The following is a 26,740-nucleotide window of genomic DNA, read 5'->3' on the forward strand; positions in this document are numbered from 1 at the left end:
GTGAGGGTGGGGAGGCCCTGGCACAGGTTGCCCAGAGAAGCTGTGGCTGCCCCTGGATCCCTGGAAGTGTCCAAGGCCAGGTTGGACAGGGCTTGGAGCAACCTGGGCTAGTGGAAGGTGTCCCTGCCCATGGCAGGGGGGTGGAACTGGATGATTTTTAAGGTTCCTTCCAACCCAAACCACTCTGTCATTCCATGATTCTATGATCTGATGTGTTAGGATTTGATGGCTCGAGAAGGAACAGGTGTCATTAATGGTTTCAAAATTGGTTAGAACTGAATGAGTGTGGACCCTTCATGTTTCCTGATGGGTTACTGGTCACTATTGGGAGTAGGCAAAAGGTTTCCTACTGAAGGAAATGAACCCCATTTCCAACAGGTGTGTTTTGTTTCCTCCCACCTCTTTCACAGGTTGCCAACTTGGCCTGTTCCATCTCGAACAACGAAGAAGGTGTGAAGTTGGTTCGCATGTCAGCCAGCCAGCTGGAGGCCCTGTGTCCCCAGGTAAGGGAGAGCATAAGAACATAAAACAAACCCTAATATGTTGGGCAACTGGTCCTGCTTAGGACTTGCTCTGGTCCCTTAGTGACTGTCTGTGGACTTGCTGCAGAAATGGACTTTTTCCTTAATATACATAGAGAGTGAAATGCAGTGAAGGCATCAATATTTAGAAACTTTAAAATCCGTGACTAAGGAATCAATGATGTGAATGGGTCATTTTTATGTCATAGCTCTAATTCCATTTGGCCAGGGGATTCCAGTAACCTGCAGCACAGTAAAGCAGGGAACCTACAGTGGTTTGCTGTGCACATTCATATTGCAGAATGGTGCCTCGTCAAGGTGTTACTGCTCCTGTGCTTGCTGTAAGATGAATTATAGAATATTATTCTTTTACTTGAGTAGAATATAAATATGCCAAAAAACTCTCGATGGGTAGGATGAGAGGAAGCTGAATTTGTCTGAAGAGTTTGAACCTGGCTGAGACTACCTTCTAATTAATAACTTTTTAGTGGAAACAAGGAAATTAAGTTTATATAAGTACTAGACTATCCTCTTCCCTTTTGACAGCCTGATGTTTTAAATGTCAACAACTAGATACTTGGATGAACCCCTGAAGACTACAGTGAGCTGTTGATTCTTGTAATTTACATTTTTTAAAGAAACAGGAAATTCAGATCTAAAACATCTAATAAGCTGTTGTTGGTAAAGAGGAACTAATGGAAAATATGTGCTCAGAAAAACTGGTGAAATGGCATTTTATGAAAATAAGGTGTATTGTCTCGGGATTACTTGGAATATATATGGTTTTCCCATATATACAGGTCTTTTTTAAAGCCACTGGAAGGGAAGAAAATGATTTTGACCTGTACCCACCTCAGCAGGAGGGGAATTTTGAGGGAACAGGTGAAGCTAGTGTGAAAAGCAGTACTGTTTTACCCTTTGCATTACTTCCAAGTAAGAGTGCTGTTAAACAGGTGACGATAAAGCACTAAATGCTATCCAGGAGGCCTTTTGGCATCCCACAGTGGCCTTGTGTGGTTCCCACTCCTGCATCCAGCCCAGGGCCAGGGCATCAGCTGTGCTGGCTGTGCCCTTCTCTGCCTCCCACATCTGGGGCTGCTCCAAACCAAAGGTCAAGTTTTACAGTTGGAACAAACCATGTGGAAGAAAAAGATTTTGAAAATCCATTTTATGTAATATAAGGGCTTGCTCTTTCCTGAAGCAGCCAACTAGGCTGATGTAATTTTTTTTCCCAGTTGTCTCCAAGAATACGGGTGTCTAACGCATGGTGTTCCAAACAAATGCTGGTGTTTTTGAAAATAATCATCTGAAGAAAGTTAGGTTTTTCTTTGAATATGTTTCTGGTGAGTGTCCAATTCTGTGGGGGTGTTTTCTCCTCCCCATTGCTGAAATTGTGTGTATTTCAGACTCCTCTATCTTTGTTTTTCCAACAACTGCCTATTTTAATAACTCTACTCCTGTATAAAATAAGCACCATAATAGTCAGCATGAAATAATGACCCAGCTGTAGTCACTAGTCACCAGTGGAGCCACATCTCCTGAAGTGCAGCTGTTAACCTTTGACTTCAGGGATTATGGACAATATATTTAACACACGTTGGAAGCTCTGAGTATCTATAAATGCACAAGAGCTTTAACTGATGGATTTTGGCTTTACAAAGGTCACATCTCTGAACTTCCAAGCCTACAGTTTAGATGCTCCACTGCACAGTCTTGCCTTAATTTCAGGGTCGTCACCAAGAGATTAGTAAATGACACTATAGATGTTCATAGCAGTTGAAAGAGTGCTTTTATATTACATTACATGCTCTCGGGTTGATTCTTTAATGCTCTAAGAGTATTTAAACATGTTGTGAATCCTGAGAGATAATTAGGGGCACTTGTCTAAGCTGTTTTACAAATGGCATCTGTGTTTTCTCCTAACAATAGTTTGTCTTGTGCCAGTGTAAGTGATGCAGCACTTCATCGTCCTCCTCCTCAGCTGCCTCACTCAACAGTCTCCAAACCTCGGCTATTCTGTGGAATTTCTAAAAGCTTCTAGATATCCAGAACAGCAAACTGGGATTTTATTTCCTTTTTTTACATAATTACCTATTTATTTTGCAGTTTATTCCTGATGAGATTTGCAGCTGCTGCTTGATTCCTTTTGGGTGGCCATGCTGAACAAATGAGTGAATTAGGCATAAGATATGGATGAAACCCAACATTATATTCCCCCCCCTTTTTTTTTTTGGCTTAGGAGGTATTTTTCCGGGAAAACACTGGATTCAGAATGAGTCAAGTCAGTCAGTAATTATGATAGTCTCAGAAACTCAAGTGACTTTATCAATATCACACAGAAATACGATGTATGAAGTGTAATTCAAGGTATTGCTGTGGTTGAAAGGATGGAACAGAAATTTAATGCACTTGAGTCCCAGGTAACCTCTTAAATAGTTTAGCTGAGTAGAGGCCATTCTGCGAGTAGGGAATTCCTGGTTAAAGAATGATTTCTGCAGAAATCAATCTGTAGAGTTAATTATAAAAGCTGTATCTCAAATAGAGCCTTTATTCACTCCCTTGCCATCAAGAGCCATTGATCTGGCAGCAGGAGTAAGAAACAGGCAACTCTTCAAACTGGCCAGGGAAAACCTGGAAGTTTTGTTGGTATGGACAAGCAGTGAGTCCTTTGCAGTGTCACCCTTGGGTTCAGACATTCCCGTGTTTGAAATCTAGTTCTTTGAGGATGAAGAAGATGCTGAAAATGTTTCATCCAAAAGTCTCTGCAGAAGCAGATAGTTAATTTGTGTAGTGTGGCTTTGTTACTGGAAATCAGCTCTTCCTCAGGAGTAACATCTTCCTTCCTGTTTGTGGGTCCCCAGCCAATTAGCACAGAAATTAATGTGAAGTTGAAGACTTAATGGGATATTTAGAGCTCCCTTTTGACGGTGCAGGAGGAGCTGTTGGGAAGAGCTGTGCCTGCTCTGGAGCAGCCAGCTGGGTGATTTGTGTTAGCCTGGGTGTACAGGGGAGAAATCAGGCAGCTTCAGGGCGTCACTGATGTTTTCCTCATGAAGCCCTGACTTACAAGCCTGCCTGAATTCTTTTGAGAACATGCCTTGCTGAAAGTCTGTGCATGGAAGGGAAGCACCTTTGTCCACAGGTCCATGCCTTGCTGGGTGGTGGGGAAACCACCAAGCCAGTCTGGAGGGGGTTAAGATGAAATTAAAAAAAAAAAAAAAAAAGCTTAACATGACTTTATAATAGAAATGGAAAATTACTGCTGTGGAATGCTTGGAAGAGCTGCCTGTGCATGCATTTGCCTGGCAGAGTGGGGGGGGAAGTTTTCTTTGCCTTCTTGCTAAACACAGAGTCTGCCAATGGTGAATTAGGGAAAGATTTTGTTTATCTCCACTCAGAAACCTGGATCCTCGCTCCTAACTCTGGCTTCTGAGCTCTGTTTCCAAGAAGTACTTGCTTTGGAGCCTGCAAAGGCTGTTTTGTAACAGCATTTTGCATTAAAGATGCCTGAGAAGAGAGTTTAAACCATGGGAGTGTTTCTGATCATGCAAGCTGTAGGTGTTAAAAGCAATAGTGAGAATGCCCCAGCACAGCTCTTGAAAGGGAGGAGAATTCTCCAGCCTTTTGATGTGACAGTCTGTTGTCACTTGAGCTCCTTTTACCAGCTATACGTTGACTTTCTCAGTTTTTACAGCCTCCATGAAGTTCATCTATAGACTCCTAACCAAAGTGCAGTCAGGCTGGGAGTTCTAAAAAGGAATTATGAATTAGAATTCCCATCAGGTTGGGTGTTTGCTTCTGCCAGCTAAAGCTGGAGCCCATTGCCCTGGAGTCTAACCATCTCCTGGGAAGTGTGCTGCAGGAGGAGACCTGTACCTCCCTGGTGTGGACACACAGGACCTGCTATCCCATCTGCAAGGCAAGGCTGGTTGCCTTTCTCCTCCACAGCCCAAATAGCTCATCCTCCTTACAAATACTGGGAGGACACCAGGCAGAACCTCTGCCCACCCTTCCCGTGCTCCCTCCATCCCGGAGCGTGGTCAGCACATAACACTCGAGTGTCACCCATTAAACTGACTCCAGATAATTCCTGGATTAAATTACATTTTAAACAAAAATAAATTGGCTTCTCTCGTATTAACATCTTGTTTTAATAATTGCTGTTCCACATCCTTCTACTGCAGTTTTGAAATGCTTGAAAAGCCATTTGCTGCTTATAGATTTCTGATGAGGCAGATGGCTCATATGTGATCACACCTACGGACACACAGCAAAACACCAAAGCCTAAGAATCCCATGGAGAGTTCCAAAAACTTGTTTAAAAGTTAGAGTATCGTAGAGAAACAAAAAAAACCCCCTCCAATCCACCCCCTCAAATCAACCAAACCCAAATGTGACCAGCAGATTTTGTCCTCCCTGAGCCCTCAGTCACTGCCAGTTCCCTCGTGGCTGTTGGAGAAGAAATCTTAATTTTTCTTGCAGTAAAGACTTAACATCAAACAATTGTCCCCTTTTTTCATCTCTTTGAAAGACTGTCAGATTTTTTGAATGTTCTAACTAGCAGATCTGTCTCCAGACTGTTTAATTACAGGTGCTTGAAACATTTTATTGGCATTGAGTAGAAATGCTTCTATTAAAAACTTAACACTTGAGTTGCAGATTTGTATCACACATTTGTATCCTTGCTGGGAAGAAATGCCAGCACAGGCCAAGACTGACCAGAAAAGATACAATATTAGAAACTTCAGCAGTTACTGATGCCTAAAAAGAAGCAATGAACAGGAGAAAGGAATTCAGTTGTGTAGAAGAAGGTGTGTTCGTGGGTAAGGGCCCCATGTTTCATCACAGGCACAGGATCTGGGGAGTGCAGAGGCAGAACAGCTTCCAGAAAAGGCACTGAATCCCTGAAACCCCCAAAGCTTTAGCACTTGAAATCAGTAAAATGCAAAATATAGCAGGATTCCAGAACAAATGGCACCAAAATTCTTTCAGCGTCTAATTTGACTGGCACTACAATATCAGTCCTCAGCCACAAATGAAAATGCTTTTTTCCATATCTGGGGAAGTTGATAGGATAATTATCTACACATTATATGCAAATAGTCTTTATAGCAAATGCTGCTTTGCCAGTATGCTGAGCTGGAGAAGGTCGTGTTGCTCATGGGACTGGAGCACCTCCCCTACAGGGGCAGGCTGAGAAAATTGGGGCTGTTCAGCCTGGAGAAGAGAAGGTTGTGTGGAGACCAAGAGCACCTTCCAGTATCTGAGGGGGCCTACAAGGAAGCTGGAGAAGGACGTTGCATCAGGAACTGGAGTGACAGGACAAGGGGGAACGGGTTCAAACTGACAGAGGGGAAGTTTAGGTCAGACAGTAAATAAATTCCTCCCTGTGAGGGTGGGGAGGCCTTGGCACAGGTTGCCCAGAGAAGCTGTGGCTGCCTCTGGATCCCTGGATGTGTCCAAGGCCAGGTTAGATGTTGCTTGGAGCAACCTGGTCTAGTGGAAGATGTCTCTGCCATTGGAACAAGATGATCTTTAAGGCCCCTTCCAACCCAAACCATTCTGGGATTCTGTGTTATTCCAGTCTGTATCTGTGGGTCGTTCCAGCACTGCCACAACACAAGTATCTCTGCAGAGATCCCTGCAGTCACTCTGTGCATAACTTGCAGGAAAGGAAAGGGCTCAAAGTGCCTTTATACATGGAACAAAGTATTGGAAATCAAAGAAAACTTTTCCTTCTTCTTTTGGTGCATCAGCCTCTGTGCACTGGCTGGTCACTGCCATTAGAGCTTCTGAAAGTGTAAAACAATCTGCTGTGTGTTTTGCTCCCAGGCATTTCAGCTCATCAGAGCCTGCAGAGTGCTTTTTGCTGTATTCAAGTACATGGAGGGGTAGCACACACAGACAGGGGATGCAAACCTGGCCTTGCATGTAACTGGAAGCGACTTAAATGTCCTGCTTATAAACCATTTTTTCCATTCAGAGCAAAATGCAATTAGGAGCAGGGAAGGAGACATGGGTAGGGTGACATGGAGGTAACTTTGGCATCTTGTGTATGTAAAATTAAATTATGAGCAGCTTCTTATGAACTGCCAGTAAGCAAGCCATGCTTTCTTCATTACAGAAAAATGCAGACATTAAAATCCACCTGGGCAAGGGCAGAATCCTGGCTGGGCTCAGCTGGTGTGGCAGCTTTGGTGGTAAGGTCAGGAATTCGTTTGGTGACCATTTGGAAAGATCTGATCCCAGAACTGTGCTATACCTCCATCTCCTTATCACAGGAGTGCTCTGTGAGGCAGCAGTGAAATCAAGCACCCAAGGGAGCACCCAAGGCTCCCTTCCACATACTCCTGAGTAAAACTGGTTTCAGACCCCCATGGGAGCATGGTTTGTGTGTGTCACTTCTTCCTCGTCCCCTGAGATGAGAGCTGATGGGTAGGGGCCTGTTTTATAGCTTTTTCTTTTTTACAAATGCAAATTATCCCAAATTTGAGGGCCATGGAGCTACTTCCCAACTCATTACCCAAATGCCTCAAGAAATCTGGTAAATCAAGGCTTTGTATGAAACAACCCAAGTGAGTTATTTAGGAACTGCAGATGTTTTGGTTGTAAAGAAAAGGTGTGTAGTGAGGGGAAAGGGCTGGGTGTTTGCTTTAGAGCTTGTGAAACTGAAAAACGCCTCCTTGTTGAGGCACAGTAACATCCTGAAACCCACCCTGCAGGAAACAGGCAAAGCTAAATCAGCTGCAGAAAGAACAGTCTCCTGGAAAGACCAGCGGATCCTTATCAAAAAGACTGAGGCAAAAATTAAAAACTGAGATGGAGAGGAGTGCGGGTCACAGCCCTGCTGTGCCCTGAGCCTGGAGTGAGATACAACAGTGGGGAATGCCGTGCAAATAGATGGGTGATAGTTTTCTTTTCCCAAAGGGTGTTCCTTCCTTTGGCTGTGCCAGCCAGGTGTTCCTTGGAGGAACACCACCATGTGTAAGAGCTCTTCTCGAGCCTCTCTCAGGCTTTCGGATGAGGTGCTACAAAGGTGAGGCAGGAAGCCATCCTAAATTAAGCCTAAAAAAATGAATTCTGGCTGACCCAGTGGCTCTAATTTACCCACAAGTTTTTCTGAGGTTCAGGTGTTTTCTGTCCTGGAATAGTTTTGCTTTTTAAGAGTTTCTGGGCAAAGTAGCTGCAGTAGCTCCTCCACAAGACAGGAGTCACTGTACAGGGAGCCTTGGAGAGCCCTGCCCTGCAAAAGGATAAGGATATAACCAGTATCTGACATCCAGATTCAATAGGGAAAATAAACCCAGAAAAAAAGCAGCAGTTTCCTCCCATGCAAGGGATTAGAAGAGGACTTGAGGTACAGATTGAGACATCAGTTGGAAGTCTTTGGAATCCTGAGCCTCCCCAGTCTCGGGGTGTTGCCAAGGCCTGGCTGCTGCCTCGGGAAGCTGTGAGGTGCAGGAGAGCAGCTCCAAGGAACCCTCTGGAAGCGTGTTATGGAGCGTGGAGCTGTCTGACTTGAGCAGTGCAATCGCTACATGAAACAAAGCACCGATAAAAATAGTGTGTTTTCTTGCCATGCTTCATTTCCTTCTGGATGGTCTCAAAATGTCCCTGTTTGATTCTTTTCTTTGTACAACTTCAGTGAGTCATTGTGATCGCAGTGCTCTGGCAGCATTTTGAAAAGCTCTGAAATACAGAATATTTCCCTGAAATTGCCAAATGTTTTACATGGAAGTGGCTACATTTCGGGTAGCCTGGACACGGTCTTCCTATTTTTTTTTAACTCTATATACCTGCTTCATGTGAGAATTACTCATATTTTAAAATAATTGCCCCAATGCTTCATGTTTTTTGGAGAAGCAATAGTGTACTGTGATCACTCCCTTGCCCTTAAAAAGTGTTCCCTCCTCCCTCTCACTGTTCATTTTTAGATAATAAAGGAATCATAGTCCTGCTCTGTATACAGACTATTTAAGATCCAGCATCCCTCTCCTTTTCCCATGTCTCTCTAAGCATCTTTGGAAAATAAATCCATCACTCTGCTGGATACCAAGTGCCCTGTAAGAGTGTATTCACTGGAATAGATCATGTACAGGGCGTTATCACTAATCCCTGGGACATTTCCTCGAGCAGAAGTGTGAGACACGTCCAGGATGACTTACCCACGTGAATGCAAAGCTCTCCATAGAGTGAAGGCTTTTATCACCCTGCTAAAGCTGCATGTTATAGCCACTCTGCACACTGAGATGGGGTATGTGCTATAAAAAAGGACTATTGAACTGTGTTTGCTGCCCTGAATTTCTCCCTGAGCACACATGTACCTGGATGGGTTTCCTAAGGTGTAGGCTTGTCTTTAGCTCCGTGGTATCCCTTGATAACCTTCAATATCCCCACCAGCTTTCCTCATCTGTAGCATTGCTTTCCTAATGCAGGACATGTCTGCCTGTGAGGGAGATCTTACACACTAGTTTTACTTGGTCATTTTTGTAAAACACATTTGCCTTGGCCATACATTTTTGCTGTAATATATAAAAAAATAAACTTTTTCCTTTTTGGACAAGCTGCCTGCTGGGAGGAGGATGGTGCAGATTGTGCCTCCTGCATTTGGATGTGGTGAGGATGCACAGGTTGAGTTTCAGGGGCAGTTGCTGGGCCCTGTATCTATGACAGCTCTGCCATTACCTGTGATGAGGTGCTTAACGTGGGCATCTGGGCTTGACATGCACTGCTGGCAAAGATTAATTGTCCAGACAGATGCTGCCGTCCAGACAAACATCTCACAGGTACACAGGCCATATGTTCCTTCAGCATTAGTGCTGCCCTGTCTCAGTGCTTGAAGGATACTTTATATCTGATATTGGCCAAGGCAGTTAGAGAAGAGCAGAGAAAATGTCCTGACCCTTGGTATCACCATCGTCTCTGTCTCAGTAGTCACAGCTTCTAGCAGGATAAAAGCTGAGGTCAGGTTTCTGCAGCATTGTCTGGTTTATCTTTTCTGTTTCCAGGACACTTGGTTTTTGGATTGATTTATCTTCATAAAACCGTGGCTGTCTAGATTTTGACTGATAGGTGATTAATTCATTACATCCATCAGACTGGGGCAAGAGATGGCAGTGGCTAGACGTGGCCAGGATGGCTTGCCCACATGAATGCGAAGCTCTCCACAGAGGGAAGGGTTTTGTCAGCCTTGCTAAAGCTGCCTGTTGTGGCCTCTAGAGCAAAGGACAGATTTACCTTTCTAAAACTTCTGTTTCTGTCTGATTTTAAATTTTAAGCATCATTTTCGTAGGTGTCACAAGGCTTTTAGGGGGCTTTCAGGACACCCATGATTTTAACAGGCAGTGTGAGTGAGAGTGGCAGCAGATCCCCCTCTGAGGGACCTCCTGACTCCTGCAGGTGCCATGCAGAAGGGGTGGCAGGAGGAAGGGCAGCAGCAGAGGGGACCCCACGTTGTTGGTGAAGGACAGGACAGGGTTCAGAGGTGTGTGCATCCCCACAGGCCCCTGAACAGATGCTGCTCAGGTCACATTGCTTCTCCCATTTGTCTGTGTTATCAAACCCATCGAGCTGGGTTTGATTTGTGACCCAGACTCACAGCCTCCATCTCCAGAGGCAGGATGGCAGCGTGGAGAGCAGCCCAGCTTTTCCGTGGATTTTCCTGAGTCGCTGCTAATTCCTGGCATCCCTTGGGTGAATCAGCCTCCTTCTCCTGATTCATTCAGTGCCATCCCGACACGTTTGACACCACCATCATTTTCATGTTTAGTGAGTTATATATTTTTTTAAATGCTTTGTGACACTTTTAAATGAAGCAGGTAGAGAAAGTATATTTTGGAAAAGCAGGAACATCTGGTGCTTGCATGTTTTGGTCGGCAACTTTGTGAAATTAATACAGTCCTAGAGAAGAAAAATTACACATTGAAGTTGGGAGTTAATTAGCTCTGACTCTCAGGTGCTTGGGAACAAGGCTGGGATTGTCACGTCGCTCTGACTGCGGGTGGTTTCTCACACCTGGCACCTCTCCAGGTGGTTCTGCTGGGACCAGTGCAGCAGGAGCAGGCTGTTGAGGTTGCTTCCTTCCCACACCCAAAGAGGCTTCTGGGGTCGTTTAACTGACCAATTAGTTGGCACAACATTATGCATAGGAAAACGAGGTCTTAGGGTTTGAAGGTTAGTAGGGGATATTCAGATGGAGCATCTCCTCCTATTCCCTGGCTAATCTGGCTCGTTCACAGCCACAGCAGAAATCTGAAGATAATATAACAAGTAGTTGCAAAATCCAGAGTAAAGCTTTAAGAAAAAGGGATAAATCAAAATTTATCTTTAATTTTGTATTTGCATATTGTTTCTACTTCAGACTGTGTAAGATTAATCCTTTTTTGACCTTTTTACTCAGTTTTTGGCAAGTAGCTTAGGAAATGCAGCCTCCAGTGTACTAAATGTCATCCTGTCTAAAATACTTAACAACACAGCCTGCACTCAGAAAGCAACACCTTGTTACCATGAGCTGTTAAAGACAGGTGAAACCAGCTCTTGTGAACACTTGCCAAGTGATTTTGCTTCTAGTAACTAACCATAATAAATGTCGAAGCAGGTATGAGTTGGATGTGAGAGCAACAAAATTAAACACTTTTGTGGTTAAACATCATGTTCCTCAAAACTTATTAAACTTGCTTTGTTTGCTGTGAAGTTCATTGGATAAACATACAGAAGGTAATTGTTTCGTTGGGATATGTTTTAAAACTCCAGAGGTGTTTTACAGGTCATTAATGCTGCACTGGCTCTGGCTGCTAAGCCCCAAAGCAAGCTGGCTCAGGAAAACATGGATCTCTTCAAAGAGCAGTGGGAGAGGCAAGTCCGTGTGCTGACGGATGCTGTGGATGACATCACTTCCATTGATGACTTCCTGGCTGTATCAGGTAACCAGGCCTGCAATCTCAGAAATATTCAGTCTCCTAAGTGAGCTTATTCTTGCAAACCAGTGGGTTTGACATGTTCTGAAGTCTTCCTGGGTTTTGGAAGGGGTGGTGTTGGTACATCTCACCTGGTAAGTGTCATCTTCTGCTGAGCAAGGTGTGAGACTGCAGCAGGAGATCTGTGCTCAAGGAGAAGACACTTTATGTCTCAAGATTTGGAATTGCTGGCTGAACTAATGATGAATTATCACCTAGCTACTGCAGACAAACCTCAGCAGGAACTTTGGGGGAAATAGAACATAATTATGGCCAAGGTAGGAACTAACAAAAAAGATGATCCCTCAGTTCACTTCAGACTCTTTTTATGTAAACAAAACTGAGTATCAAACCATGGTCGTACAAGTTAATGAAAGTAAAACGTGACTTGTTTTTATCCAGGTCAGCTTTAGTAAAGTTTTAACAGTTTTTAAAAAAGATTGGATCATTATAATAGATTAATAATTGCATATGACAAAGTGCTTGCCAAGATAATCCATTTTATCAGCATCCTTGATAAAGACCCACTATTAGCTGCTGTGACCTAAAAATAATGGAGGCATTTTTATTTCCATGTCCTTTAATTCCGCTCTAATCAGAGGACATGGAGATGTAATCGTGTGAATTGTGACTGCAATTGTGTTCACAAATCACCACTACAAACTGAGGGGCTGATTTCCTTGGTGCAAGCAGGTTTGGGCATTTCAAGTGACCTAAAACCTCCAGCTGTAAAGAGAGACTTCACAGGAAGATGTGTGGAGTCAGAAGTACCAGGTGAACATAGAAAATGTAGTTGAAAAATTAAGGTCCTGAATTAAAAGACTATTTTTTTTAATTATTAAAAAAAAAGAGAGAGAGAAAACCCAAGTGAAACAAAAAAACCCAAGCCAAGTGGTGTTTCTGTGATGAGTCACCTGCATTATCACACGTGTTGTACTGTGGTTCCCTGGGTTCTGAATAAAAATTTCTCTTTGCAATGAGTTTGCATAAACTTATTAGGCAATTGAATAGCTGAGCTCTTTGTCTCTGTCTGCGCTCGCTGGGGCAGCAGGAGCTGCAGTGGCACAGCTGTGAGGAGCCTATTTCTGGGGAAATATATTTAGAGGGAATTGTGTGCTGAAGTTTGAGGCTCCGCTTGAAGCTTGCCCACAATTGTACAAACATTTTAAAGAGGAGAAGCTGTTAGTCCCTGCAAGCACAGCCTGTGTAGAGCTGCTGAACTGCATCCCACTGGCAGGTGAGCCTCCAAAGGGGTCAGGGCACTGGCACTGAGGGATCAGCATCCTTGTGCAGGCCATTCGAGGAGATGGGAGCTCTGCTTTTGGGGTTGTGGTGTTGGCCCTGCTGGGGTGCTCTGAAGAGTTCCAAGGGCTTGGCAATAAGCAGGGAATGTTTCTTTTCTGGGGTGCTGACAGTCTGACTCAGGGGAGAGTTCACCACCCAAAATGAAGCCCTGGAAATGTACTTTGAAGCTACTCTAGGTGCTCAAATGCATTCAGTAATTATTTATATGTGCTATGTTATCGGAGAGATGGTAGAAAAATATTAAAGCAATAAATATTGTTTTAAATATTATTTGTTTGAACTTTGATAAATGTTTTCCATATAAATGCCACAAGTCCAATTCATCTGCTAAAAGTCTGAACTCCTCTTTGGATAAAATTGTGGCAGATATGATTTATACCAAGTGCTGTTTGGGGTTATTAGAATGTTTGTATCAGTTACTAACTGGGATGTAAGCAGAATTTAAAAGAGTTCTTGTGAGTCTATGTGTGTGTGTATATATAAATATATATAAGAACCACCCCACATTCCTACAGTGTGGTGTGCTGTCCATCATGAAAGGACTGCTTCACTGTTCAGCTTATGCTACAGAATGGTAGTAAAGGCTTGATGAGAGAGATGTTGGGTTTAGATAACAGCAGAACATCATGGAAGAAAGATCCTTCAATGCACAGTGTTTCAGGCTACAACATTTTAAGAAGGGTATAGCAGAGGGGCCCCGTTGAGTTAGGACAGAGTCTGGGGATGGCTCACTGTCAGGGCACAGGAGATGAATGGCAGAGGAGCCCTGTAGCCTAAAGATCTTTCCTATGTGCTCCCAACCATGAGGGATGTGCAGCTCAGGGAGCTTCAGCATCAGAGGTGCCGCTTACTGAACAGCCCTTGACAGATTTTTCTCATTTAAGCTGGTGTTAGTTGTTCTTTCGACCATTATAAACCGCTGGCACCTCCATCCTCCTGTGTGGATTTCCCAGCTGGAAGTGTACTCTGTGTGAAGAACCTCCTTGTTTTGGCAGTGTCGCCTCTTCGCTTCATTTGATGCCCCTACTTGTAGTAGAAGGTGGTGAAGAGGCTTTTTCCCTCCTCTCTTTCTTCATGCAGTTTGTAAATGCACAGGGTTAGTTCTGCTTTGTCAGTCATCTGTCTCTTGACTGCGCGGTCTTTGCCCGTTTCATTATTTCTCATTTCAGAGCTCTTCTGTACCTTCTGTAATTCTTACCCCTCTTATCTGTGCCTTCCCGAAGCACTCTGGGTGTGTTGCTGTGCCTGCTATCTCTGTTCATTGGAGCAGTTGCTGATAGCACCATGTAGTTGTCAAATTCACTGTTCTGAAATTACCTGGATCTCCTTTGAAATCCTTTTAAAAAAACATTCCATTTGCTGCCTTCTGTTCCTCCGCTGCTGACAGAGGTTTATGCCAGAGATTGCCCATCTCAGTGGAACTATTTTCCTGAAGAGCCTCCCGATGAATTTTGCCTGGGCCCGGTGATTGTCCTTCTCATTACAAGATGAACACTGTCTTTATGAGTGTATGAACACTCCAGGGTTGGCTCCATGACCACGTCTGCCGACACTGCTGCTTGACCTGGTTCCTCCAGTTCCTCCCGTGGAACAGAGGTTCCAGCATGGAAATTGTGCTAAGACACAGCAAAGGAGCACAGTTGTATTTGTGCATCTATGGCTTCATCTCCCAACTGCTGCACTTACATTTTGATGTCCTGTAGCCCCCAGACTCCTTCACAGACAGTTTGGAAAGGGATTGCTTAGTCCCTTTAATGTGGAGGTGGGTGGAGGTGGAAGGTGTTTGGTGGGGGTGGATTGAGGATTGACAGTCGCGGGAGACTTTATATTCTGTAGCTTTTCACAGTTTAATGTATTTCCTTGTTTGGTCTAAAAATCATTTCTGTTGAAAAAATATCTTTTCTCTCACCTTGTTTCCCAACCACACCATTTGCTCTACAGTTATTTTGATGGGTCAAATTCCCTTCACCATTGCTGTATGCTGTTGCTGTGAGATGTTTCTCCAGCTCAGCAGGAGGAGTTGGTTTTGATGCAGGATGATGTTCTCCCGTCCCCAGAGGTGCTGGTAGTGAACCTGCACATCAACATTTCCTGGGCTCTGCCACCCCAGCCTCAGCAGATGGCATTTGGCACCAGCCACTGGTGTCCGTGTGCCTGTAGGACAGGTAGCACTGTGTGTATTTACAAGCACACAGCAGGGTGTCAGATCTTATCTGTTACCATCCAGCTGGAGAGTGTAACCAGAGTGGATGCACCTGACAGCCCTGCACTTCCCCAGGCCCTTTGCAGGCTGCCCCGTGGGTTATCTTCCTCTAGAAGTGACTTTCTGGCCACTTCACGTCTGCAAAAGACTTTAAATGATCAGCAGACATTTAAATATTCACCTTCATTTTGTCCGTGCCTTTTATTAAAGTTCAAATAATCCAAAGAGGCTTTTAAATGGTCTGTGGCTTAATTTATTCATTAAGGAATTGAAGCAATAAACAGTCTGTTTTGGCCTGACGCCGAAGCCTTTTCTGTGGGCTGTCTCCTGCTTTAAATACCCTCCCTGCTCCTCGCTGAGGCTCCTGTGCCTTGGCTGCCTGTTCACTGACTTGTCACATCACTAATGAACCTGGGCTTCTCTCTCCCAGGGCCACATTCTGCCCTCAGCTGAACCTGTTCAGGCTGAGTTGCTTCAGAGGGATTTCACAAGTGTCGTTTTTGTCCAGGTTACTTACAGAAGTCTCGCAATATTGCACCTGGCTCTGTTAATTTTATGTAAATCAGGCATAACTTCCCACAGCAATCCTTTCAGGCAGTTCCTCCAAATCCTCTATCAGCCAACTCTGTGAGCTTCTTGTCTCTACAAACTCTTGCTAAATGGCTCTTTTACTACCTGCAGAGGGAATAAAAGCCACTTGCAGGGGTTGTCAGTGTAGAATGATTAAGTCAGTGGTAAGTAACGCTGGAAACTCTTTTAAGTGACAGAGCAGAAATGTTTCCAAGTTGGTTTCTTACCAAGCAGCCCAAATGCTGGTCTTGGAAAGTGACATCAAAGCACTGGTACTGATACATCGAAGAGGTCTCTAACAGAGTTTGCAAGTCTCTCATGACAGTTTGGGAGATCTTTTGGATAGGTTTCCCCAAATGAGGATCCCAATCTCTTTAGGCATCTTCAGAAATCTCTTAAGAGGTTTTACTCATTTTGGGCTTCTTGGACTTGGTAAATGGGGGGAAAGATCTCTGTATAAAAAAGAAAACGAATATTGAAAAGTAAATTGCAAACAGAGGTTTTGGCTTTATTTTTTTTTGTTTTCTGAAGAGACAGTGAGTACTCAGTGGCTGGAATGCTTTCCCCATAATTCATCACATACATGACGTGTCTCAAATTGGAATGGGGGACTAACAGTGTAATATTCTCTGATGGTATGTGTGTGGTTGTTGGAAAACACTGTGGAGGAAGCTAGAAACATGCAACAAATGCCCTGGTCTATTAGAGTGTTGAGTGGATTAGGTGTGGTGCTGGGGAGGTGCCTCATCAACCCGTGGAATGATGGGGGAGTGGTTTGCAGGTATTTGGACTTGGGCAGTCCACGGGAGGGATATACAAAGAAGCACACTAGGGGAGAATTCAGCTTTCCTGTTGGTAAAATTGAGTACAAACAGGGCCAGTTGGGGGATGGACTGATGACTTTTTGACACCTACTTTGGAAGAGCAACTGTTTGCTGGTCATAGTGAGCTTAAAAATCAATTCTTGACAGCATCTCCATGGAGGTTTTATAGAGCAGGTCCCAGACTGAGCACTTGTGACGCTGATAACGGAAAAGAAGATATTGCTGTCTAAATCCTGCTTCTTTTACCACCAGAGAATCACATTTTAGAAGATGTAAACAAATGTGTGATTGCTCTCCAAGAAAAGGATGTTGATGGCTTAGACCGCACAGCGGGCGCGATCCGGGGCCGCGCCGCCCGAGTCATTCACGTTGTCACGTCGGAAATGGACAACTACGAACCTGGAGTCTACACAGAGAAGGTGTTGGAAGCAACCAAGTTACTCTCCAACACAGGTAAGGGTCACTTACTCCCAGGAGTCCTCAAGTCGTGTTGTTTGAAAACATGTGGGCAGCTGGGTACTGATGTACCTGTGAAATCTGTTAAAGGCTCAATTTACTGTAATGAAAATTAGTGGTAGTTACTTGCAGAGCTGTTTCACAGTGAGAAGTGTAATTTTGTTGTGTGGATTGGCTTAAAGCTCAGCAGTGCACGAGGTGTCCCTGTGTGTGCATCTAATGGACTGAGCTGGGGAAAGCAAAAACACTGGGAATGAGTCCCAAATGGTGAGTGATGGCTTGAAAGTTGTGCTGGAATTGTCTTGGAGTGTTGGACCAGGGTCTGAAGGTGTTCAGGATCCAGAAGGAACATCACACTGGCCCACCAGAGTAAATTTGGGGTAATGATTAGGGTAAATTTTGTAGAGTATCTTTACAACTATTAAAAAAGCATTGTAGGTTGCAGTGCCCCACACCTGAACACCAAATTGGGGTGTTTCCTCTGAACTAGCTGGTGACATCCATACAGGGTAAGGAAGGGTTCTGGTTGCTTCAGTGAGTGCTCTGCCAACCACTAGATGTTGGTTTTGCTTTAATTACTTTGATGAAGAATCAAAGGTGACACTGAAGAAACAGCAAACTGTAACTGGCTCTGGGATGTTCTTCCTGGGGCACAATGAGTCACTGAAATGCAGCAGTACAACCTGCCCCCTTCCAGTGCCTTCTTAAACTTGAGTTTCCTAGTGGTAGTATTATTTTTTTCCCAAAAAAATGATGTACATCTAGAGGGAACATCAAATAAACACTTAATAATTTTATCCCACAGTTTCTAAGGACTTCTCTGGGTGTTTCCTCCTTGTCCACTAGACCGGTGTGATAAACTTGTCACAATTGTGATAAAGTTTGGTGGAGAAAACACCAAATAGCAGCAATGTAAGGAGAAATGGAAGTGGATTAAGACTTGATTTCCTGTAACAAATGTTTTGAATTTAAACGGAACAGCTTCCAGGGATAGTTAAAAGTGAGGCACACACACTGCTGCGGGAGTGTGAAGCAGAAGGTGGCACTGGGGTGGGGACTGACTTGTTTGTGTTCCGAGCTCAGTTATGCCGCGGTTTACCGAGCAAGTGGAGGCTGCTGTGGAAGCCCTGAGCTCAGACCCCGCTCAGCCAATGGATGAGAACGAGTTTATCGACGCTTCCCGGCTGGTCTACGATGGGATCCGGGATATCAGGAAAGCCGTGCTGATGATCCGGGTGAGCACAACTTACCTCGACAGCTTCCCGCGTTTCCTCTGCTTCCCCTGCCTGCACCCAACTGACAGCCATCGGTATAATTGAGAGCAGACAGCAGAAGATTTTCATTTAGCTCCTATTAACATTCAGAGTCTTAAAACTGCTAATCACTGTGGAGCACTTGAGCTGTACGGTTTGATTCAAATTCATTACCCAGATCTGAGCATCGATGATAGCCCGAGTTGTGATGCTAAATACCCTTCACGCATCTTTTGTAATCTCATGGTAATGCCTTGCTCGTTAATGTGCTAAAATCAGTGACCTTTAAGTTAACAACAGCAAATGAATTCGGAACTGTAGATGCTTGTTGATAGTTTGAGAGCTTAGAAATAAAACCTAATGGCTCTTTATTAAATAAATTTTAAGAATTAATGCTGGTTGGTCAAAAGCAAGTTGAGATGAGGTCTGTGGGTAGTTCCTGGAGCGTGTAGTTTGTTAATTGGCTAACCTGGGTGAACAGGGGCAGCTCACAGAGGCCTTGTCTCTTGTGTTGTTACATGGTTCAGGTGCAATGAGTGTGACTTGGAAGCCCTAATTTCTGGCAGGTAAGGCAGCGTTCAGCTGTTGGGAGCAGAAAGACTCCTGCAGTTGGTTGAAGGGATGCAAAAAAGAAAGTTCTTGTTGAAGCTGATCTATGGGCCTATTTCTTGAATCTTAGTGGGGCAAAAATGAGCAGAAGCCAGACACAGAAAAAACAAATACTGGGAGTTTATTCCTTTTTTTTCCTTCTTTTCCTTGTACTTCTCTGACTCTGAGAAACTGCCTTCGTCTTTCAGAGTGGTAACCATGGCAGATGCAGCTTGGTGATAGGTAAATTAAGGTTGTACAGCCCCAGAATATGTGTGATTACGGTAACCATTGCAATAGTGTCTTCCACGTCTGCTGTTTAAAGCAAAGGATCAGATGACAAAGAACAAAAGCAGTAACCACATATGCGCTCTGCGTGGAATTTTTTTCAAACTCACTCAGGATTTATAGACAAGCAATGTTAGATGAAGATATCAGTGCCTTCCTGCTATGCAGACAAACCAATTTGATTCCCCCCCTGCTGAAGTCCTCGTTACTCAGGACATGGAGGCCTGGCTGCCAATTCCACATCGCAGTAATGAGCCGAGCTGGCCGTGCCAGGATTCCTGACGTTCCCCCTGTGCCGCGGCTCCGAGGTGATCTCAGGGTGCCACGGCTCCACTGCAGCTGCCAGCAGCCCACAGCAGCTCCCTGGTGACACAGCAGCGACCTGTCAAGGAGTTCAAATGTTGGCATTTGTTGTCCAAAGGGTTTATTTTAGGATGAAGGAGCCATCCAGGTGGAGATCCCAGGCCACCACTTCTCTGGGTCTCGGTGTAGCTCCTCTCGCCAGGGTGCAGCTGAGCTCGGCAGGGCCAGGGAGCTGCTTCAGTGGCACTTGTTCTTTACAGGGACCAGCAGGAAAAGTCACTCAGACACCTCTTTTTTGTGTCTATGCAGTGTATTTTCAAAGCTGCAATCTCACTGTGTTGAAGAGAAGCTCTTCCCTCTCTCCCTGCGCCCCAGGCAGCCGCTCGTCACCACAGAGGAGTCTCTGCCCTTGGTGGCAGGTTGAAAGGCAGAATTACACTTTGTGTATCCCCAGAGGGATGGATGGGCAGAGGGAGGAGGCTTGAGGCTCACAAACAGTTTGTAAACATACAACAGAACTGTTTCCTTTATGTTTTTTAATGTTTTTTTAAATATTGATATACCGAGCTACTTCTTAGCATATGTTCTGGTGATTTTGTGGATATACCCTGTTCTCCAAGGCCTGGAGAGGAGATGGTGGCTGGAATACTCAAGGTCTTGATTATCAGTGTATTCACCTTTGCTTTTTGGCATCTATTTTGAGTATCCATATCTATTTTAACTGTATCACAAGGTGTCCATATTGAAAAACAAGTCTGTGAAATTCAAATCATAGGAGAGAAATCTAAAGAACAGGGACTTTATTTGCATCTTATCTGTTAATCACAATTTATTGCATTTATCAGTGAAGTTCTTGGTTGGTCCAGCTCTGCAGAATTGTCATGAAGTGCCACTCTAACAAAGATGTACTATTTTGACAAATATGCTGTTTAAACTTGATAAGCTTTATAAAAAGTTTGCCAGCTACAGACTGGCAGTAGCAAAAATAAATCCTAGGCAAGCAGGAACTGGGTCAGATGTGCTTAGCCTACAGCATAAAAGCTGGCCCTTACTAGCTAAAATTTGTCAGCTTTTCCTGGGGGATAAGAGTGAATTTTGAGCTATTTTATCTATTGTTGATTTAGTCGATGCTTTGATTCATAATTGTGCTAAAGACACCGTCTGTGGTTCTGAATCAGCCCTCAGAGCTGTGGGTAATTCCAGCTTCAGAATCTCAAGTGAAGCTTTTACATTTAATCGAGTTGCAAAAACACTGTTCATTTTGCAAACTTTTTTCTGTCTTTCAGCTGCTGAGTGCATTAGTGTCCTGACAAATCTCAGCTGTTTAGTTACTGCTGTGTAATTCTGGGGATCCCTATGGTGTTTAACATGAGCAGTCAAGCATGTATAATCACATGTGTTCACGAGCTGGATACAGTCTCTGTATTTACCTTTTTGTTGAAAACATTGAATAATTTTTACCTTCACTGGTTTCCACTCTCTCTGCTTGAAAAACAATATTCTCGTTGATTTTCAGAGCCATGAAATCTGTTGTTTGACTCTGACCGAATGCTTTTCCCTCAGACTCCTGAGGAGCTGGACGATTCTGACTTTGAGACCGAGGATTTCGATGTCCGGAGCAGAACCAGCATCCAGACCGAAGACGATCAGCTCATTGCCGGGCAGAGCGCAAGGGTAAGGCAGAAATCTGAGCACTGGAAAACTGTGACCCGCCTTCAGGAAACAGTTTGAGTTGCTTTGAAAATCCAGGTTGAATTTTTTGGGGGTGGTGATGAGAATATCGAACCAGAAAAGCGATGTCCTTTGTTTCTGGTATTGTTGTGAAAAGGAGGTGAAGTGAAATGCAGCTCGTGTTGGTCTGATGGATGTGGGAAATGTCTGTGGTTTATTTTGGATGTTCTGAAAGTTCAAAATCCTTTTAATAGCAACTAATTGCTTCGTATTTTGATTCCACAGACATTGTAGTCACTGCCTACAGTGCGGGGAGGTACAGGGCAGATGGTTCCATTGGATTAACTATTTTCAACAGACAAATACTGACTTTATGGGCAACAAATTGTTACAAAATGTCTTCTCACACACGTGCTGGTGTGTATTTGGCTACTGAACATTTATCAGGACGGTGTTGAGAGGAGCTCAGAAATGAAGTCATTTCAACTAACTCCATTTGCTATGACTGTTAAAAATGAAAGCATTGACAGGCAATATATAGTCATTAATAGGTGAAAACCTAAAATCAGTACATTGAAGGAAAACCAGGCCTTACCTATTGCTTTTATTTGACGTGTCCCTTCTGGATCAATAACAATTTACACTCTTGGGAAGGTGCCACAGCAGATTTTTTGTGGAAGCTCTTTTAGCCAGGCAAGACGTAGCCAGGCCTTATGTATCAAACTTCTGCCACGATGGCTTTGGAATTACACCAACTGAGAGTATTTTTTGTGCTCTCCTTCCTTGTACAAGCCTGTACCCTCTCCCCCTTTTATTTAAATGCAGACATTGCTCATTTACCTTTTAGCACAGCTGCTGCCAGAGGATTTTTCGTAACAAAGACTCCTGGAGTGCTCCTGTTATTTATGAAGGCAAGAGCATTGTGCCTCATACAGGCTGTAAACCCAGTCTAAGAGATTTTATTCAGGAGTAAGCACATACTCTTTATTTTTACTTACTCTATCCTCAGTATACCTCTTTCAAAAGAGTACAACTGGCTTTTTGCAGGGAAGAGACTGGTAATATTTGTTATTATCCTCAATACCCAAGTGGAACTTAATTTTAAAAAGTTAAAATTTTCTATAAAAGACGAGTTTCCCCTCTTCATGCAGTTTTTCTTCAAGGGATGGTAATACGTGGCAGATTTGTTTGGAGTCTTAACAGTTGTATCATGCAAATGCCCATATTTTAGGTGTCAGCTTGTCTTTCTGGGCACTGTTTCTTAAGAAAGAGCATAAACTTCGATTCAAAATGGAAGGAAATGGCTCTGTAAAGCCTCTAGGTAGAGGATTGCTATAAAAGTTTTATCCCCCATCTACATGACTGAAATTGGTTATTAGTGAAATGTTCCAAAAAGCCTTCTACAAATGGCAGCAGGAGGCAATGTGAGACAACTCTCTCTTTCAGGCTATCATGGCTCAGCTCCCTCAAGAGCAGAAAGCCAAGATTGCTGAGCAAGTCGCAAGCTTCCAGGAAGAAAAGAGTAAATTGGATGCTGAAGTGTCCAAATGGGATGACAGTGGCAACGATATCATTGTCCTGGCCAAACAGATGTGTATGATTATGATGGAAATGACAGACTTCACCAGGTGAGGCTTTTTCATTTGTGCACACTCAGAACTGGCTGCGCTGCTGGGCTTTCAATGGAACATGGTGCAAGTACTCTGAGGAGCCTGCTTATAATTTCCTTTAAATGTTGCCCTATTCAAGCCTGCATATTAACTGGGGAGACGCATTACTGTGCACTGACTGGGTGGTAATAACTGTTTAAATTGATCTACAGATACACAGCAGTTATTGCCTGTCTTTCTTTCTTTCTTTAGGGTGATTCTTGTCCCAAGGAATATATATATATTTGCTCAGTTCTTTACAACATTAAATTCTAAGGGCTTCTCAGTATTGCTATACTGCAGAAATAGTTCCTAGCACAGTTATTTGCAGAAGAAAGAGAGGTTTTTCAATGCCTTTTGAAATTAATTTACCAGATTATACAACGCTATTTTTTAAATTTGATGTTCCATTCCATAAAAATTGCAAATCTGGCTTCTAAAATGTTATCTCTCATCATCATTGGGTTGCTCAAAGCAGTAAAATTTAAGATGTTTTTATTCCTAGATTTAAGCTGAATATGGGGAAGAGCTGAAAGGGGGTAACTGTCTTGAAAACAAAGGTGCTGTAATGGTTGCACCTGCTTATTTCTGTCCAACCTTTTTCCTGCAGTTTGGTGAGGAGTCACTTCCAGCACTGCATGGAACAGAGTGAGAATAAGTGATATATAGTTCACTGGTGTGGTTCTCTGGTGCCAGAAGGTAAACTCTGTTGTGTTTTGCAGAGGTAAAGGTCCACTGAAAAACACGTCAGATGTGATTAGTGCAGCCAAGAAGATCGCAGAGGCTGGGTCAAGGATGGACAAGCTGGGACGGACCATTGCTGACCATGTAAGTCACAACCCATCCCCTGAGCCTCCAGCACAAATGAGCAATAGCAGATCTTTTAGTGCTGCAGACGTGATGAACAGAGAAAATGAGTTTAGTTTTGGGGATTTTTAACTGATTTTCCAGATTTGCTGCTGGAAAATTCCAGCCTTTCCTTTCTAGCTGCTCTGCTGCCACCCTGAGCAGTGTAGGCAGCTGAGGTTGCCCAGCAGTGACAGAGCAGCTCCTTGGCTTAAGTCAGGCCCCTGCCATTCCAGGGGAGCAATAGGCCAGCACTGCTTCAGGTCACACAGAGTCCAGGCTAGTCTCTGGCACTGAGCAGGACTGAGACTGGACTGCTGTCACACTTGGAACATGCCCAGTGCTTCCCAAAGCAATGTCAGCGTGGACAACACCCTCGGAATTGCACCTGGCCTCTTGCACAACCTTTAATTTTATTTTTTGAGGCAGCTTTTTAATATTAACAATTTTCAGATGCCCCACAGACTGAGTGGTGGTGTTGTCAGAGCTCTCTAGTATTGTTTTCACAGTCAGAGGTGATGCAGACTTGGAGCAAGGCCTGCAGTGACCCAAGTGTGGCTGTGCTGTCCCATATTTAAAAGGAATTTTTGCAGGATTGCATGAGCATGGCCAGCTTGGGGGGTTTATGCAATGCCCATCCCGAGCCACTTAGAAACTGGGTTGGGCCAAGCAAAAGCACCTCTGGTCTTAGCCCACACCCAAATTGCAGAGAAACATCAGCATTAGTAATAATATTCCACCTTCAGGAGTGACTCTGAAATTCAGGGAGATTAAGTCTGAGATCATGGACTAAACTTTGTTTTGTCCAGCTGTCACTTGCTTTGCAGTCCTTCCCTGGATGGACGTTTGTGATGCAAGGTTTTAACTGAACCCATGTCACACGGCAAGTAAATAATTGCAACACAGATCCCTCTTTTAATGTTGCATCCAGAGGTGCTTGTCTACACCCTGATGTATTAATGATGCAGGAAGAAATGTTCAATGGGGAGATAAATTTGAAAAGTGTTTCTTTAAATGGGTCTCCTTGCTATAGCATTTTGAAAGCCATGTTTCTGGGAGAAGCAGGTGTGCAGCTGATGTAGGCAAATGAAGCAAGGAGCAGTTTGTGTTAGAGATCTCAGGGGATCTTGGGCTGAAGGTTTACAATGCTTTTTTTTTTTTCATTCACATGTTTTATGCAAACTTGGTATATGGTTTTCTGCACGAAGCCATTTCAAAATATGAAAGAAAACTAAATGGCTCCTTTTAGTAGCAGTAAGGTCCTTAAAAATGTAAAAGATTAAGCACATGTTTGAAGATAAATACGAGCAGCACTGTACAGTTAGTCATTTTGACAAGAATATAGCTTTTTCCCCAACTCCATGCTCTACTAATACTTTCAGCTTGCATATTTCATTAGATCTGCTTACATTCTCTTTGGAAACATGTTAATGTGGAATGGTGTGACAGTTACAGAGCACAGAGCACTGATGCCTTCCTGTGCCTAATCCTGGGAGCAAAGGATGGGGTTTATGTCCTGTGTGCTGGGTGACACCAGTGAATCATGACCTCATGTGTCACTGTGTCAGGAGCTCCCCAGCTCTGCTGTTGGGCACTTTTACAGCACATTTCCTTTGAAACCCTAAAAGTTGTTACTCAAGGTATTTCCCATCTGTTGGGAAAGGTCTCACCATCAGCCCCAGGTTTTCCCCACAGAGTTCCATCTCTCTCTCCAAGAGCAGAGGCTGCTTGCTGGGAATGAGGGAATACAGAGCAGTTATGAGCACAGAAATGACAATGATTTGCTGCAAGACAAGGATTCTCTGTGTGATTTATTTTTCCAGTGTTGAAATACCTACAAAGCCAAAGAAAAATTCTGTCTTTTTTTTTCTTTTGATAGTGTGGGGAGACTGAGGTTGCATCAGTTCAGATCATCCAGTGGAAAGGAGCTGGGAGTGAGGGTAGGAAATGCCCCACTACCCAGTGAAAGGCTCCAGCAGCCTCTTGCTGGAGTGGCTGGTTCCTGGCTCCAGGGGCTGGTGTGGGGAGGTGCCCGGGGCACAGGCTGGTGGCAGCTGCTGGCATGTGACAGCCATCCTGCCAGGGATCTGCCTCCCCAAAACATCTGCTGACAGTTCCTCCTGGGCCCAGCTGGCACTCAGGGCTGGGGGGGCATTTGTGGGAATTCCTGATGCAGCAGGTTCACTCCCCAAACTGGAGATGCAGTGGGAGGACACACCTCTTGCTGGCACACCAACAAACCCTTGGGGAGGGGGTTGTGTGCTTGTGTCCAGCAGCACACACCAAGAGCTAATCTGTCTTCCCCTGCACCTTTTCTGTGCAAAAAGGAGAAAAAAAAGGTGATTCTCCTTCTCTGCAGACTCAGCTGGGGTGGTAGGAAGTGAATGTGGGTGTTTGTTCTGTCCAGGGGGACCCTGGGTTTGCCTTGGAGCAGCCAGTTTTGCCTGCAGCCAGCACTGAGCGTGTGGCAGCATCTCAGTTTGGGTGGTTTGGGAAGGTGGGGGTGACCCCCAACACCCATTTGTTTCCATCTCCACTGCAGGGCCGTGCTGTGGGAATCCTCCCAGGGCAGCTCTGCAGACAGAGTTTCGTGTCTGTGCCTGCTGTAGGTTAATCCAATAACGTAATCTTTCCTGATCAGTGGTGAAATTGTTGCCTTTTGGGTTTTTTGGTTTTTATCTGAGTGCTCCTGCCTGGGAAAGGACAGGGCTCATACAGGCACCTGCAGTGCCTTTTGTTGATGCTCCTTTTTATCCTGTGTTACATCTCTATTTAAACATCATCTGTCTTTGAACTGAGTCCTCTATTCTGTCTGCAGAAATAGCATGCACAAGAGAGGATGTGGTTTTCCATCTCACATCATATAGATACACACAACCCAATGATAATTCCCATTCCACTGCTTCCCCCACCAATGTTTTGCTCCCTTCAGAACGTGCAGCAGCCTCTTGCCTTGACAGTGTCTGTCCTTAAACAGTTTTTGTAACCCCATAAAGTAGCTGGAATTGCTGAGCCACCCCTCTGATGTGCTGTATTGTGCATTTGTCAACCCTCACCCCCTTCCACCGCTGTGCTGCTCCCTCGCTGTGTTAGATGAGCTCTTTGGGAGATGGAGAGTGGTTTCCAAAATGGTAATTGGAGCTTTTCATCAGCTCTTTGGCCAATGCTATTTGTGGGCTTTCTCTAAAACATCTTGTACTGCTGGCTAATATTGATTAGCTTAAAAAATTAACCTGCAAGCTTTGCTGCTTCGTTAGGCAGGGTTTCACTCCACTGATGGAAGCAGTGTGCCCACGGTGAGAGTTGCA

At 44.2% G+C, this 26,740-nt stretch overlaps 1 protein-coding gene across 3 annotated transcripts in view; it reads left to right on the plus strand.

Moving 5' to 3' along the window:
• The window catches only part of CTNNA1 (catenin alpha 1), a 119,447-nt gene that overhangs the window by 86,296 nt on the left and 6,411 nt on the right, over nucleotides 1-26,740 (plus strand). For all 3 annotated transcript variants that reach the window (XM_017830428.1, XM_017830426.1, XM_017830427.1), the window contains 7 exons: nucleotides 411-503; nucleotides 11,287-11,443; nucleotides 16,631-16,831; nucleotides 17,918-18,069; nucleotides 20,830-20,940; nucleotides 22,384-22,565; nucleotides 23,309-23,414. In XM_017830428.1, the coding sequence (XP_017685917.1) occupies nucleotides 411-503; nucleotides 11,287-11,443; nucleotides 16,631-16,831; nucleotides 17,918-18,069; nucleotides 20,830-20,940; nucleotides 22,384-22,565; nucleotides 23,309-23,414 (1,002 nt within the window). The remainder of the gene's footprint in view (nucleotides 1-410; nucleotides 504-11,286; nucleotides 11,444-16,630; nucleotides 16,832-17,917; nucleotides 18,070-20,829; nucleotides 20,941-22,383; nucleotides 22,566-23,308; nucleotides 23,415-26,740) is intronic.

This window comes from Lepidothrix coronata, unplaced genomic scaffold, assembly GCF_001604755.1.
Source record: "Lepidothrix coronata isolate B3197 unplaced genomic scaffold, Lepidothrix_coronata-1.0 Scaffold178, whole genome shotgun sequence".
Lineage (NCBI taxonomy): Eukaryota > Metazoa > Chordata > Aves > Passeriformes > Pipridae > Lepidothrix > Lepidothrix coronata.